The following is a 15,359-nucleotide window of genomic DNA, read 5'->3' on the forward strand; positions in this document are numbered from 1 at the left end:
GGGTAGGCAATAAACAAAGAAATAACTGATGCACGTAGAAATGGTACAGCAGTTATCATGGGGGAATTTTAATCTACATGTCGATTGGTTTAACCAGGTCGGTCAAGGCAGCCTTGAGGAGGAGTTTATAGAATGTATCCGCGATAGTTTCCTAGAACAGTATGTAATGGAACCTACAAGGGAACAAGCGGTCCTAGATCTTGTCCTGTGTAATGAGACAGGATTGATTCATGATCTCATAGTTAGGGATCCTCTCGGAAGGAGCGATCACAATATGGTGGAATTTAAAATATAGATGGAGGGTGAGAAGGTAAAATCAAATACTAGTGTTTTGTGCTTAAACAAAGGAGATTACAATGGGATGAGAGAAGAACTAGCTAAGGTAGACTGGGAGCAACTTTATGCTGGAACAGTTGAGGAACAGTGGAGAACCTTCCAAGCGATTTTTCACAATGCTCAGCAAAGGTTTATGCAACAAAAAGGAAGGACGGTAGAAAGAGGAAAAATCGACCGTGGATATCTAAGAAAATAAGGGAGAGTATCAAATTGAAGGAAAAAACATACAAAGTGGCAAAGATTGGTGGGAGACTAGAGGACTGGGAAATCTTTAAGGGGCAACAGAAAGCTACTAAAAAAGCTATAAAGAAGAGTAAGATAGATTATGAGAGTAAACTTGCTCAGAATATAAAAACAGATAGTAAAAGTTTCTACAAATATATAAAACCAAAAAGAGTGGCTAAGGTAAATATTGGTCCTTTAGAGGATGAGAAGGGAGTTTTAATAATGGGAGATGAGGAAATGGCTGAGGAACTGAACAGGTTTTTTGGGTCGGTCTTCACAGTGGAAGACACAAATAACATGCCAGTGACTGATAGAAATGAGGTTATGACAGGTGAGGACCTTGAGAAGATTGTTATCACTAAGGAGGTAGTGATCGGCAAGCTAATGGGGTAAGTCTCCTGGCCGTGATGGAATGCATCCCAGTGTGCTAAAAGAGATGGCTAGGGAAATTACAAATGCACTAGACTCTGGGGTGGTCCCGGTGGATTGGAAAGTAGCAAACGTGACACCACTGTTTTAAAAAGGAGGTAGGCAGAGAGCGGGTAATTATAGGCCAGTGAGCTTAACTTCAGTAGTAGGGAAGATGCTGGAATCTATCATCAAGGAAGAAATAGCGAGGCATCTGGATAGAAATTGTCCCATTGGGCAGACGCAGCATGGGTTCATAAAGGACAGGTCATGCCTAACTAATTTGGTGAAATTTTTTGAGGACATTACTAGCGCATAGATAACGGGGAGCCAATGGATGTGGTATATCTGGATTTCCAGAAAGCCTTTGACAAGGTGCCACACAAAAGGTTGCTGCATAAGATAAAGATGCATGGCATTAAGGGTAAAGTAGTAGCATGGATAGAGGATTGGTTAATTAATAGAAAGCAAAGAGTGGGGATTAATGGGTGTTTCTCTGGTTGGCAATCAGTAGCTAATGGTGTCCCTCAGGGATCAGTGTTGGGCCCACAATTGTTCACAACTTACATACATGATTTGGAGTTGGAGACCAAGGGCAATGTGTTCAAGTTTGCAGATGACACTAAGATGAGTGGTAAAGCAAAAAGTGCAGAGGATACTGGAAGTCTGCAGAGGGATTTGGATAGGTTAAGTGAATGGGCTAGGGTCTGGCAGATGGAATACATTGTTGACAAATGTGAGGTTATCCATTTTGGTAGGAATAACAGCAAACGGGATTATTATTTAAATGATAAAATATTAAAGCATGCTGCTGTGCAGAGAGACCTGGGTGTACTTGTGCATGATTCGCAAAAAGTTGCTTTAGAGGTGCAACAGGTGATTAAGAGTGCGAATGGAATTTTGTCCTTCATTGCTAGAAGGATGGAGTTTAAGACGAGGGAGGTTATGCTGCAATTGTATAAGGTGTTAGTGAGGCAACACCTGGAGTATTGTGTTCAGTTTTGGTCTCCTTACTTGAGAAAGGACCTACTGGCACTGGAGGGTGTGCAGAGAAGATTCACTAGGTTAATCCCAGAGCTGAAAGGGTTGGATTACGAGGAGAGGTTGAGTAGACTGGGACTGTACTCATTGGAATTTTGAAGGATGAGGGGGGATCTTATAGAAACATATAAAATTATGAAGGGAATAGATAGGATAGATGCTGGCAGGTTGTTTCCACTGGTGGGTGAAAGCAGAACTAGGGGGCATAGCCTCAAAATAAGGGGAAGTAGATTTAGGACTGGGTTTAGGAGGGACTTCTTCACCCAAAGGGTTGTGAATCTATGGAATTCCTTGCCCAGTGAAGCAGTAGAGGCTCCTTCATTGAATGTTTTTAAGATAAAGATAGATAGTTTTTTGAAGAATAAGGGATTAAGGGTTATGGTGTTCAGGCCGGAAAGTGGAGCTGAGTCAACAAAAGATCAGCCATGATCTCATTGAATGGTGGAGCTGGCTCGAGGGGCCAGATGGCCTACTCCTGCTCCTAGTTTATTATGTTCTTATGTCCAGGCTGACACTCGCATTGCAGAACTAAGGGACTGCTGCATTGTTCAAGATGCCACACTTCAGAGGGGTTGCTAGTAGAGAGAGACTTTGTCTGCCCTCTCGGCTGGACATAAAGATCCCATGGTACTATTTCACCAAAAGCTATCTCTGACCACTTCCTAATTTGACATACTTCTTTTTTTATTTAGATAAGGGTTAAGCTGCCCAATGGATATCCACACCCAGTGTGCGACAGTGCGGTACTGAGCGCCACAGAAATGATTGCAGATCTGCGCTGTGTTTGATTTTCCCACTATGTTCAAATTACTCAATATCTAGACCCTCCCATGTGAACTGGGCAACTTTACAAGTTATGAGGGAGTATGCTGCCAATATGAGAGTGTACCTCAGCAACAATCACTTCTTTCTTGAGTGGGCCTTCAACCTACAACCTTCTGATTCAGAGGCGGGAGTGCTACCCATCGAGGCCCAATTGACTCTTTGGAGTGACAACATTATTACTCATCTTGTTTGTGTTAAAAAATTTACCGGGGGCGATTCTCCGAGCCCTGCGCCGGGCCAGAGAATCGCCGCAACCGTGCGATTCCCCAAGGTGCGGAGAATCGGTGCCATTTGCGCCGGCACGTCTGACGAGGCGCCGGCTGCGGGCCGCTGGAATCGGCGGGGCCGTGATTCTCCGGCCTGAATGGGCCGAGCGGCCGCGCGGATACAACAGAGTCCCGCCGGCGCCGTTCATCCCTGGTCACTGCCGGCGGGAACTCTGCGCCAAGGGTTCGGGGGGCGGCCTGTAGGGGCGGGGCCTCCGATGGGATCTGGCCCGCGATCGGGGCCCACCAATCGGCGGGCCGGCCTCTCCCCCACCCCCGGGCCTACTTTCCTCCGCGGCCGGCCCCTGAACACCAACGCCATGTTGAATTGGGGCCGGCGCTGAAGAAGTCCCCCGCGCATGCGCAGGTTGGCACAGCGGGAAAGGAGGCTGGAGCAGCGTGAACCGCTCTCAGTCGTTCCCATGCCAGTTTCGCGCCATCGTGAAACGCGACGGTGATCACGACGGCGCGAACACTTGGGCTCCATTTGGGAGAATCGCCCCCGCCCCCCCCCCCCCCCCCCCCCCCCCATCTTTACAGATTCCCACCTCTCCATATTATTCTCTCTTTCTCTTGAACAATGTTTTAGAAAACCAGTGTACAGACATGAACCGCCATCCCCTGGCCCATTGGACTGTCCTTTATCTATTGCCTGTGTCTGAGTGCTATGTGTGGCAATGTCGAGCCTTACAGAGCTAAGATGGCCAATCCATTCCCACTGCTAGCCATACCTCACTAAATCACAAGGGGACAGAGGATTGTCAACATTAATCAAGTTGACATTCAGGTTTCAAATATATGCCTCTGTTAAAGGGAAGCTTCAATAATAATGGTCTTTTTCCAATCCCCAAACTCTGTTGACAGCAAGGTCAGGGTTTTGGAGCAGCTAGACGCGTCTTTCTCTACTCACTTTAAATACTTCACTGGGCAGAGCAGCTATGGCCGCTGGCTGAAAGTAGGGCATCAGGTCTTCATTCAAGATCCTTATCTCTTCTTTGCTCATCCCAGCTGTGAAGGAGAGATGCACAATATACAGTGAGCAACCTAAACTCTAAGCAAGACCTGGCCATGGCCCCTCCTTTGGTTGGATCAGTTACTTCTAGGTGTTCTAATTAACAAGCCATTTTAATTAACTCTTATGCTGGAGGACAACAGATTATTTCAAGAGTGAGTTTTACTTGTGCACCACTTACAAATTTTACCTCCTACTCGTGTGGAACATAAAAAAAACAGCCTAGACCTGTTGGATTAAATGGTCTTTTTAAAATTCATTCATAGGGTGTGAGAGTCTTTGGCTGGGCCAGCATTTATTGCCCATCCCCGACTACCCTTGAACTGAGGGCATATAAGAGTTAACCACATTGCTGTGGGTCTGGAGTCGCATGAAGGCCAGACAAAGGATTGCAGATTGCCTTCCCTAAAGAACTTTAGTTTTTACAACAATAGTTTCATCGTCTTGATTTTAATTCCAGATTTTTTTATTGAATGAAAATTTCACCATCTGCTGTTGTGGGATTGGAACCTGGGTCCACAATTCCATGGAATCCCTGATTGATTCTCTCACTCTCCCACCCAACGTGCTCACTGAAACATTCCAACAGGGCATCTGACCCAGGCTAAATCAAGCATCATACCTGGAATCACCCCAATCTGTACAACACAAGTTGGTCCAAGTTCCTGCTGAGCCATGGATAAATGCTTTCAAAAATTATAGAGCAATTTTGCAGACTTCTCCCCAGCTTTAAAGCTTCCCCTTTCTTACTCCAGGGACTGCAGTTCAGGTGGTTGTTTTCAGAGGCCAGTTGGTTGCAATGATGTCCTCCACCTGACTAAACATCAACGCTTGATGTCTCTGAGCATGGCTTTCCTCAAGAAGTGACCAGTGGACAATAGGGCTCCTGTCATACCAAGGGCAGTCACTGAAATTAAATTATGCTTCATTGCTGTCTCAACATGCACTAGTATTAGCCAGTCAGTTGTGGTGGTGCTATTAGAGGTTCATTTTAAACTATTCCACTCATTGGGAAACTGGAGTCTGGTACAATGTTGGCTTTCAACCTCAGATAGCTTGAACTCTCCACTGAACTGGATAGCGAGCAGTACTGGGCAGGATATAAAAACAATATTACCCCTTCCCTAATCAAAATACTGCGGGGTCACATGGTGGCACAGTGCTGTCTCACAGCGCCATGGATCCAGGTCCAATTCGGCCTTGGGTGACTGTGTGGAGTTTGCACGTTCTCCCCATGTCTGCATGGGTTTCCTCCGGGAGCTCCAGTTTTCTCTCACAGTCCAATGATGTGCTGGTTATGTGGATTGTGACAGTAATTGTTCATTAGTGTCCAAAGGTTAGGTGGGATTATGGGGATAGGGCTGGTGAGTGGGCCTAGGTAGGGTGCTCTTTCGGAGGGCTGGTGCACCAAACTGTCGCCTCCTGCACTGTAGGAATTCTTACACAAGGATACTGGAAATCTGGATTAAGAAATGCTGGAAATACTCAGCAGTCAGGCAGCATCTGTGAAGAGAGAAACCAAGTTAAAGTTTCACATTGATGACCTTTCATCAAAATGGGGGTTTCTATCCTTTTCCAAATACTCCCCAGTTTCAACTACTCCCTCTAAAAATTGAGAATTAGTGAAGAAATCCATTTTAATGCCAAATATTTTTTTAAAATATAATCTATATTGTCACAAGTAGGCTTACTTACACTGCAATGAAGTTACTGTGAAAAGCCCCCAGTCACCACATTCCAGCACCTGTTCGGGTACACAGAGGGAGAATTCAGAATGTCCAAATGACCTACCAGCACGTCTTTTGGGACTTGTGGGAGGAAACCGGAACACCCGGTGGAAACCCACACAGACAAGGTGCGAATGTGCACACTCCGCACATTCCCAAGCCAGGAATCGAACCTAGGACCCTGGAGCTGTGAAGCAAGTGGTAACCACTGTGCTACCATGCCGGTTCTTACATTTTATAGTTTATTTCATTCATTTCAAATTCTGTTGTTGAATTGCAAATTGAAAGATTGACAGTCTCTATGCCAAAGGTCAGGTTTTCATATGTTTACACTGGATTTGCTTTAACACCGAAATGGGAGACTTGATCTTGCCATTTTGGGGGCAGAAGTCTTTGGTGTCACATTGAGCAAAGTTTATCTGTGCCATGTGAGATGTCTGAATGGAGGTTGAGGCAGGGACTAGAGCCACAGAGGAGGTGGTGAAATGGCCTTTTAACCATACTTAAAATCAAGAGTTGGTAGGTGGGTTGGCTGGAGTGTATATCCTCTGTTACTGCCCCTATCTTGTTGATTAACGAGGAGTATGTCCGGGTTCATTTAATGTACAACGGTTTGACTGTGTGAATTGATTCTTGGCTTTCGGGAGAGGATTGTTCGCTGTATTAATACAAAACTTCACCTCCCTGATAGTATCCTTGCATGAGTTAGCCAATCATCTCCACCACTTGTTGCTGGTCCATGCCCATTACATTTCAAAGCTGTATAATTCAGGTCAGTAATTCTGGAAGTCTGTAGGCTTGAATTTCACACCAGGTAAAAAACCACTGCTGGGATCTCATGGTAACTCAATGGGTTCACTTGTGTCCTTCAAGGAAACTTGTCTATTCTATTTGTAACTTGATCTCCCATATGTGGTTGATTCAATTCTTCAAGGATACTTGGAGCGGGAAATTAACAGTCTTGCCAGTATTACCCACACCCAAATTCACATTCCAAACTCTCTCTCACACTCCGATACACAAATTCACAGACCGCACAGCACACTACACCCTCCCCAGACCAACCAATGCTCTCCTGCCCCCATCAACCACTGCACCCCACATCCACCAACCACTCTCCCCATCCCCAAAGCCAGGATAAAAGTTAACATAGGTTGGGATTGAACCCAAAAGATCCTGTTGTGTATAACTCAGTAATAATACTGGTGTTATAAAGGCAGCACAGTGACGCAGTGGTTAGCACTGGTGTCTCACAGTGCCGAGATCCCAGGTTTGATCCCGGCTCTGGGTTACTGTCCATGTGGAGTTTGCACATTCTCTCTGAGTTTGCGTGGGTTTCGCCCCCACAACCCAAAATGATGTGCAGGGTAGGTGGATTGGCCACGCTAAATTGCCCCTTAATTGGAAAAAATGAATTGGGTACTCTAAATTTTTTTTTTAATAATACCGGAGTTATTTTTTTTTTCTCCAATTAAGGGGCATTTTGCATCGCCAATCCACCTACCCTACACACCTTTGGGTTGTGTGGGTGAGACCCACCCAGACACGGGGAGAGTGTTTAAACTCCACACAGTCAGTGACCCGGGGCCAGGATTGAACTCGGGTCCTCGGCGGCGTGGTGCAGTAATGTTAACCACTGCACCACCGTGGCACCCCTACACTGGAGTTATTCACCTCTTCTGTCCCTAAGCTTCAATCTTTCCTCAGTTAATTGTTAGAGTCGACTATTTTTTTATTTTGCAAACCAATTTTATATTTTTTAATTTTCTCCATCATTATGCACCATTTCAGTTTTTGCTTTTAAATTTTGCTTAATTCCATCCCATTAAAAAAAATGCAACTGCTCTTTGCCCCCTTTGAGGGGGTGTTTTGAGTTTTATCTCCTGCTATGTGCATCAGGAGATTAAGCGGAAGGATTGAATCTGTCACTGAGAAAATGATGTATGGAGTGAAATGAGCTTTGATAGGATCAATTACTTTTTGCCATTCCTTGATCTCTTAAATCCTTAAACTCCATTGCTACTTACTTTTCTACCCTTTGGGCTATTCCTTGCTTTGCTTTCAATGCTCTCCCTCGCTCACACACATGCTCACCAATCTAACCTGCTATTGTTCCAACCTCCTGAAGATTGAAGTGGCGCCAATCTTCGACATTTCCGAAACTGTTTCTGGCTTTCTTTAGCAATTCTTGGAGGACCTCCACCTTGCAGACAATCTCGCCAATCCTCCCAGCTGCAACACTGCAGGCAACACAACAGTTGAGTGTAATTTAACAGCTAGGGTAAAATTTAAGAACAGTCAGGGTGCACCCAGAAGCCATGGATTCAACCCAATTATAGCACACTGTGAAAATGAACTCAGTAATCTGGGCATAGGCACCAGAGAATGAGAATAAAAAAGATACCATTTGGATGCAAAAATCAAACCACAGTCTCTCCTGCTTCTGGCATGTGAGCGGAGGTCACTCACCCAGACCACCTGTCCCTCTTTCAGGATTAGACTCGTGGTTGAGTTGAGTCGAAGACTGCGGGTGGCATAATTTAAAAATTAGAGGAAGATCTTTCAGGTGTGAAATAATAAAATACTTCTACACACAAACTCTCTTCCGCAAAAGGCAATTTATCCCCACAAGGAAAAAATAGTAAAACAAGGAAATAGGAAAAGTGGTCTGGATTGGTATTGTAGACTTTAAAATGGAACACCAGTAAAACAGGGAAATAAGAATACTAGTTTGAACTGAAAGAGAAAATGCTGGAAAATCTCAGCGGGTCTGAGAGAAAAGAGTTCACGTTTGTCAAAGCTCGTTTGCCTTTGTCAAAACTAGTTTGAACTGCCAGACCAATTGTTAATTTGGTTGAGATATGATATTAAGGTATTTGGGTCAGAGGTGGGCACATGGAGTTCGGTTGCAGATCAGCCATGATCGTATTGAATGGTGGAACAGGCTGAAGGGGCTGAATGGCTCCTCCTGCTTCTATAAGCGACTGCACACTCTGACCATCATTCCCAATAAGTCCTTCAGGGATGGGAACCTGCCACCCCCACCCAGTCTTACCCACATGGGACTCGTGTGGCTGAACCCAAATAGGCAGAGTAAGAGGGCCCCAGGGTCAGTTCATAAAAAATGTAAAATCAAGAAGAAGCCAAAAACAAAACAAGGAGGACTTTTCCTACAGCTATGTCCGGAGATAGATGTATATTTCACACAGATCACATTACATATACACTGTAAATCAAAAGTATCCCACATTGCCCGTTTTCAAAGATTTCAAAAATGACATTAACCAAAAAAACACTAAATCCCCATTCCATACTCTCAATAAACCATGAGGCATGCTGCTGATTGTGTAAAACCGGATCTACCTGTAGGTGGCAGCACTCAAGGAGTTGACTTCATGGTCATCCATGGCACACAGCAAGCTCCCTGATCCCACCAAGTCCCAACCTTTCATAGCATCAACTGTCAGACCAGAATCTTGCAGAAAGACTTCCAAAATAGATCTAGCCTGTCAAGAAAGAAGCCTTAATTATACAACAGTAAGAAAACAACATAAAGCGCTTCAAGGTGTATAAATCAGACAACCTGCCTAAGGAAATATTAGGACTGATGACCAAGAGCAGAGGTAGGTTTTAAGGAACATTTTAAAAGGAGGGGTAAAGAGAGGTGGGGTGGGATGGAAAGGTTTAACAAACAAATTCTAGAGCTAAGGAACTGGCAGCTGAAAGAATCACCAATGGTGGAGCAATTAAAATTGCGGATGCACATGAGGCCAGAATTAAGGGGGTGTGGAGATTTCAGAGGGTTGTGGGTTGGAGGAGATTATTACAGAGATAGGGAGGGGCGAGGCCATGGAAGTGTAAGGATGAGGATTTTTAAAAATGCAATGACATTTTTATATAAACTGACTGGAAATATCCCCACTGAGGACTGGGTTTCTATGAAACTCTTTCAGGGTATACTTTGGTTCACCCATTTTGTCCCAGATTTCATCCAATATCATTAAACCTCGCATGCTCAAACAGTGAAGGCCAACAGATCTATGGGGAAAGAGGTGGTTGCTCTGGATTACCTCACCGTCCAACCAATTGTGTCGTATGTCTGAGGATGGCCTGTAGTCAGAATTCAGCGCCCCATGGCATCCAGGTTAACTGGTTGCTTTCAACAGAAGACATGATTAACACGTCTGCTTCACACAGTTTCCCTAGGATGATTGAGTAAAACGGGGCTTAATTCCCTCATTTTCTATAAAACAATTTTTATGATTAATAATATTAACATTCCCCATTGAATAACTGATTTTATGCTGCTTCCATCCTTTTGGCAAGAGGAAAACAGTTTTCAATAAAATTGTGAAAATGGCTTTTTCTTTCTAGATTAAAAAAAATTGCACCAAATATTTGCCTAAAAGATAAACCGATCCCTTAAAAAATAAGTCTCGTGTGGGCAAATATCATACTTGGCTTTAGTTTTTTTTTAAAGCTCTGTGATTATATGAAGGGATGGTTTACTGTTCACCCTCGCTAGAACATGCAAGAGCACAATCACACCTGGCTGTGATCCTCTCATGGTTAAATAGCCATCTCGCAATAATCATATTATGAGATATTATGAGAATAGATTGCATAGATTAGTTTTGCATACGCCTGCTTATTGAAAACCAAGGCGTGATATTAATGAGGTGTTTGAGACGATTAAAGTATTTGATCGAGTAGATGGAGAGTAACTATTTCCTCTGGGGGAATCCAGAACCTAAGAGCATAATCTTAAAATTGGGATGATGGGATGATGTCAGAAAGCATTTCTTCACACAAAGCATTGTGGAAATCTGGAACTCTTTCTCCCCAAAAAAGAGATTGAAGCAGAGTTCCGAAGAAACATTAACTTTGACTCTCAGTCCAGAGATGGATAGATTTTTATTCGGCAAGTGCACCAACGGATATGGAACAAAAGCAGGTAGGTGGAGTTGAAATGTAGATCGGTCATGATTTAACTGAATCGCAGAACAAAACCAAAGGGCTGACTGGGCTCCTTCAGTTCCTATGTCCCCCTAATCCCTATAGTGTGGGCGGGTAGTATTCTTGTTTCCAATTCACAAGTTTCCAGGTTCATAGTCCCACTTCAGGACTTGAATACCAAGGTCTACACTGGTACTCCAGTGCAATGCTGAGGGATTGCTGCACAGGCATACGGTAGCACGGGGCTGGTTTAGTACACTGGGCTAAATCACTGGCTTTTAAAGCAGACCAAGGCAGGCCAGCAGCACAGTTCAATTCCCGTACCAGCCTGCCTGAATAGGCGCCGGAATGTGGCGACTAGGGGCTTTTCACAGTAACTTCATTGAAGCCTACTCGTGACAATAAGCGATTTTCATTTCATTTCAAGTGGATAGCACTGTGGCTTCACAGCTCCAGGGTCCCAGGTTCAATTCCCTGTTGGGTCACTGTCTGTGCCGAGTCGGCATGTTCTCCCCGTGTCAATAAGCAGGAGTATGCAAAACCCCGTGTCTGCGTGGGTTTTCTCCGGCTGCTCCGGTTTCCACCCACAGTCCAAAGACGTGCAGGTTAGGTGGACTGGCCATGGTAAATTGCCCTTAGTGACCAAAAAGGTTAGGAGGGGTTATTGGGTTACGGGGATAGGGTGGAAGTGAGGGCTTAAGTGGGTCGGTGCAGACTTGATGGGCCAAATGGCCTCCTTCTGCACTGTATGTTCTATGTCAAAGGAGTCATCTTTCAAATGAGACATCAATGCTGAGGCTCCATTTGCCTGCACAAGTGGATGTGAAAGATCCCATGGCACTCTTTCAAAAAGAGAAGGGTGTTAATCCTCGTGTCCTGGCCAATATTTATCCTTCATCAACATCACAAATAAACTGTGGCGTCATAGTGACGCAGTGGTTAGCACTGCTGCCTCACGGCGCTGAGGACCAGGCTCAATCCCGTCCCCGGTCACTGTCTGTGTGGAGTTTGCACATTCTCCCCGTGTCTGTGTGGGTCTCACCCCCGCAATCCAAAGATGCGCAGGGTAGGTGGATTGGCCACACTAAATTGCCCCTTAATTGGAAAAAAATAATTGGGTACTCGGAATTTATTTTTAAAAACATTATCTGGTTGTTATCATGTTGTTTGGGGGAGATGCTGTGTATATATATTGGATGCTGCGTTTTCTACATTACAATATGGCTACACTTCAAAAAGTACTTTATTTGCTGTAATGTACTTCGAAACAACTGGTGGTTGTGAAAGGAGCTCCATTATTGCAAAACTTTATTTTTGATCCCTTTGATCATTGCGGCCCAAGTTGGCCTTTGGAGTGTGAGGCACCAGAACTGGAGGGTGAAGGAGAAAGGAGAGAGGCAGAGTTTGCTGACAGGCTGAGGGAAGTCCCCCCAGATCGTCAGTGGAATGGCACCTAGATGTTTGAATCAGCGTTGGTGCTGCTGTTCCCCCTGCTCCACACCCCAAAACAGAGTTTACATTAAAACAACAATTTAAAGCAGCTTCAATTCTATGTAAGTGTAGCTGAAATGAATCAGTTGTCCCCTGCTCTACCTAGATCTCATTGACCATCATGTGAGGATGACAGCATCAGACACGGGCAGTGGTGAGTCAATGGTGATGAATATGAGCCACAATAGCGGAGCAGTCTGACATTAATAAAATCAACAAGGAACCATGAAAGTGTTATAAAGGTTAAAATTGTTCACCAAGAAGCAAAAGATGCATTTTTTAAAATATATATCTTTTTACAGAAATGATCCATTTTATTCATATTTTGCAGTGTTCTGTTGGAAGTGGATAGCTAGTCACTGTCCGTGTGCAGTTTGCACATTCTCCCTGTGTATGTGTGGGTTTCGCCCCCACAACCCAAAAGATGTACAGGATAGGTGGATTGGCCACGCTAAAGTGCCCCTTAATTGGAAAAAATGAATTGGATACTCTGAATTTAGAAGGAAAAAAAAGGAAGTGGATAGCTATTCAGCAGAGCGTGTTAAGAGTATACTTTTAAAACATAGCAAAGTTTTCCACGTCCCCAGACAAGTCTCGAGTTTGATTACCCGCTCTTCATTCAGAGTTTACTGATCTCAGCCAGTCCAGCAGCTTCACTGGGCAGATTCAATGGCAGTTAGGAAGGCAAATGCAATGTTAGCATTCATGTCGAGAGAATACAAGAGCAGGAATGTACTGTTGAAACTGTTTAACGCTCTGGTCAGAGCCCATTTGGAATATTGTGAGTAGTTTTGGACCCAGCATCTAGGAAGGATGTGCTGGCCTTGGAAAGTGTCCAGGGCAGGTACACAAGAATGATCCCTGGAATGAAGACCTTGTGATATAAGGAGCTGTTGAGGACTCTGGATTGTAGTAGAAGGATGAGGGGGATCTCATGAAGCATTTTTTCAAGGGGCAATTTAACAATGCCAATCCAGCTAACCTGCACATTTTTGGAGGAAACCGGAGCACCTGAAAGAAACCCATGGAGACACGGAGAATGTGCACACTCCACACAGACAGTGACCCAAGGCTGAAACTTACAGAATACTGAGAGGCCTAGATAGAGTGAATATGGAGAGGATGTTTCTGATGGAACCATCAATTCAGCGAACACGTGTAGTTGGATCTGAACAGAGACTTTAATACACTTACAACAGAGCCAGCCTATTCGTCGTTGAACTCCAGATGACTGCAGGCTGGCTCTAAGGCACTGATCTTTATACATCGGTCCCAGGGGGGCTCTGAAATATGCCTATCCATATGCCTATCCAATAACCGCTTGAAAGTTCCTAAAGTGTCCGACTCCACTATCGCAGCAGGCAGTCCATTCCACACCCTAACCACTCTCTGAGTAAAGAAGCTACCTCGGACATCCCTCCTATATCTCCCACCCTAAATCTTATAGTTATGCCCCCCTGTAACAGCTACATCCACCAGAGGAAATGGTCTCTGAACGTCCACTCTATCTATCCCCCTCATCATCTTATAAACCTCTATTAAGTCGCCTCTCATCCTCCTCCGCTCCAAAGAGAAAGGGGTAGACAAGGACTAGATGGGGCTTGCTCTCATGGCCTTTCCCTGGTGGAAGTGCCCTTCTTGGCTTCCAGATGAATAGTATCCTGGGGGTGTATCAACAATCGAGGAACCTTCCCTCTCCCAGCTATGAAAGCAAATTTCTTTATTGTATGCACCCCCTCCTGAAAATAAAATTACGATGGTCCCCAAGTTTCTTGGCTGACTCCTGTGTGATTGAAGTCATTCCTTTACCTGTGTTGTAGTCCACTCTGTCTGTTGGCTCAGGACAGTGATGGTGTCGATGGAAACAAGCTCCAGCTCTTTGATTTCACTCTCGCTTAGAGCCAATGCAATGCGTCCAAGTGCGACGACCTGGTATTTCTTCCAACTTCGAACTGGGCCCCAAGCCTTGTGAAAGGACAATTGGTATTTGTGAACATGAAGTTGCTACTGGCCCCTCACCAAAATGAAAACACTGCATGCACCATTCAACACATCACCATTACAGAGGAATGTCACATGCATTTTACAGGAGCTGCACTGGTCTTGTGGAAGCTGGAGCAGACTATCCCACAGTTAAAGTAAAGTTGCCCCTTCCCAGAAGGTGATAGGCTGCTTTCTCCTTTGAGGGGAAGAGCTGACTGGTGGTGATTTAACCTGAGGATCACCACCAGTGATCACCATCAGGCAAGGGGGCAAGGTCATAGAACAGTGCAGAAGGAGTCTACACTGACCCACTGAAAGAGCACCCGACTTAAGCCCACGCCTTCACCCTACCCCACCTATCCTCTTTGGACACTAAGGGGCAATTTAGCATGGCCAGTCCACATAATCTGCCTAATTTTGGACTGTGGGAGGAAACCGGAACACCCGCAGGAAACTCACGCAGACACGAGGAGAAAGTGCAAACTCCATACAGTCAGTCACCTGAGGCCGGAATTGAACCCAGGTCCCTGGAGCGGTGAGGCGCCGTTGGCCTTGCTCCGCAACACAAACCAGCTGTCCAGCCAATTGAGCTAAACCACCCCCAATCCCACAACATCAGCCAGGCTGAGTCAGGCTCACCTCCTCCACCTCTCTCTCGTCAGCCCCCAACCCTCAGCAAACTTCAATTCATCCTAAACTCTGTAGATCTGTGCCCTAACTCATACCAGCTCCATTCATCCATCACCCCTGTGCTCACTGACCTCCCCTTTGTTCTGCCATTCACACATTCTAATCTCTTTATGTGCCACTATCAGCACCCTTCTTAGCCTTAATCACCTCCATTTACATTCCTTTTGTCTTTCTGTCCACGACATCTTTGTCAATTTCTGGACCCTATCCAACCCACTGCTCCCACACCTCACCCTCCCACAACAGTATAAATCTGACCCTATTTCCAATTCTCTCCACCTTTGACAAAGAGTCATCCAGACTCGAAATGTTAGCTCCGTTCACTCTCCACAGATGCTATCAGACCTGCTGAGGTTGTCCAGTATTTTCTATTTTCATTTCAGATTCCAGCATCCGCAG

The 15,359-nt window shown here is 45.0% G+C and overlaps 1 protein-coding gene across 1 annotated transcript in view; it reads right to left on the minus strand.

Moving 5' to 3' along the window:
• The window catches only part of LOC119978942 (otoancorin-like), a 59,739-nt gene that overhangs the window by 3,604 nt on the left and 40,776 nt on the right, over window positions 1-15,359 (minus strand). Inside the window, exons 22-25 of the mRNA XM_038820889.1 lie at window positions 14,097-14,252; window positions 9,204-9,346; window positions 7,944-8,080; window positions 4,012-4,109 (exon numbers count right to left, since the gene is read on the minus strand). Coding sequence (XP_038676817.1) covers window positions 4,012-4,109; window positions 7,944-8,080; window positions 9,204-9,346; window positions 14,097-14,252 — 534 coding nt within the window. The remainder of the gene's footprint in view (window positions 1-4,011; window positions 4,110-7,943; window positions 8,081-9,203; window positions 9,347-14,096; window positions 14,253-15,359) is intronic.

This window comes from Scyliorhinus canicula, chromosome 15 (genome assembly GCF_902713615.1).
Source record: "Scyliorhinus canicula chromosome 15, sScyCan1.1, whole genome shotgun sequence".
In the NCBI taxonomy this organism is placed as follows: Eukaryota; Metazoa; Chordata; class Chondrichthyes; order Carcharhiniformes; family Scyliorhinidae; genus Scyliorhinus; species Scyliorhinus canicula.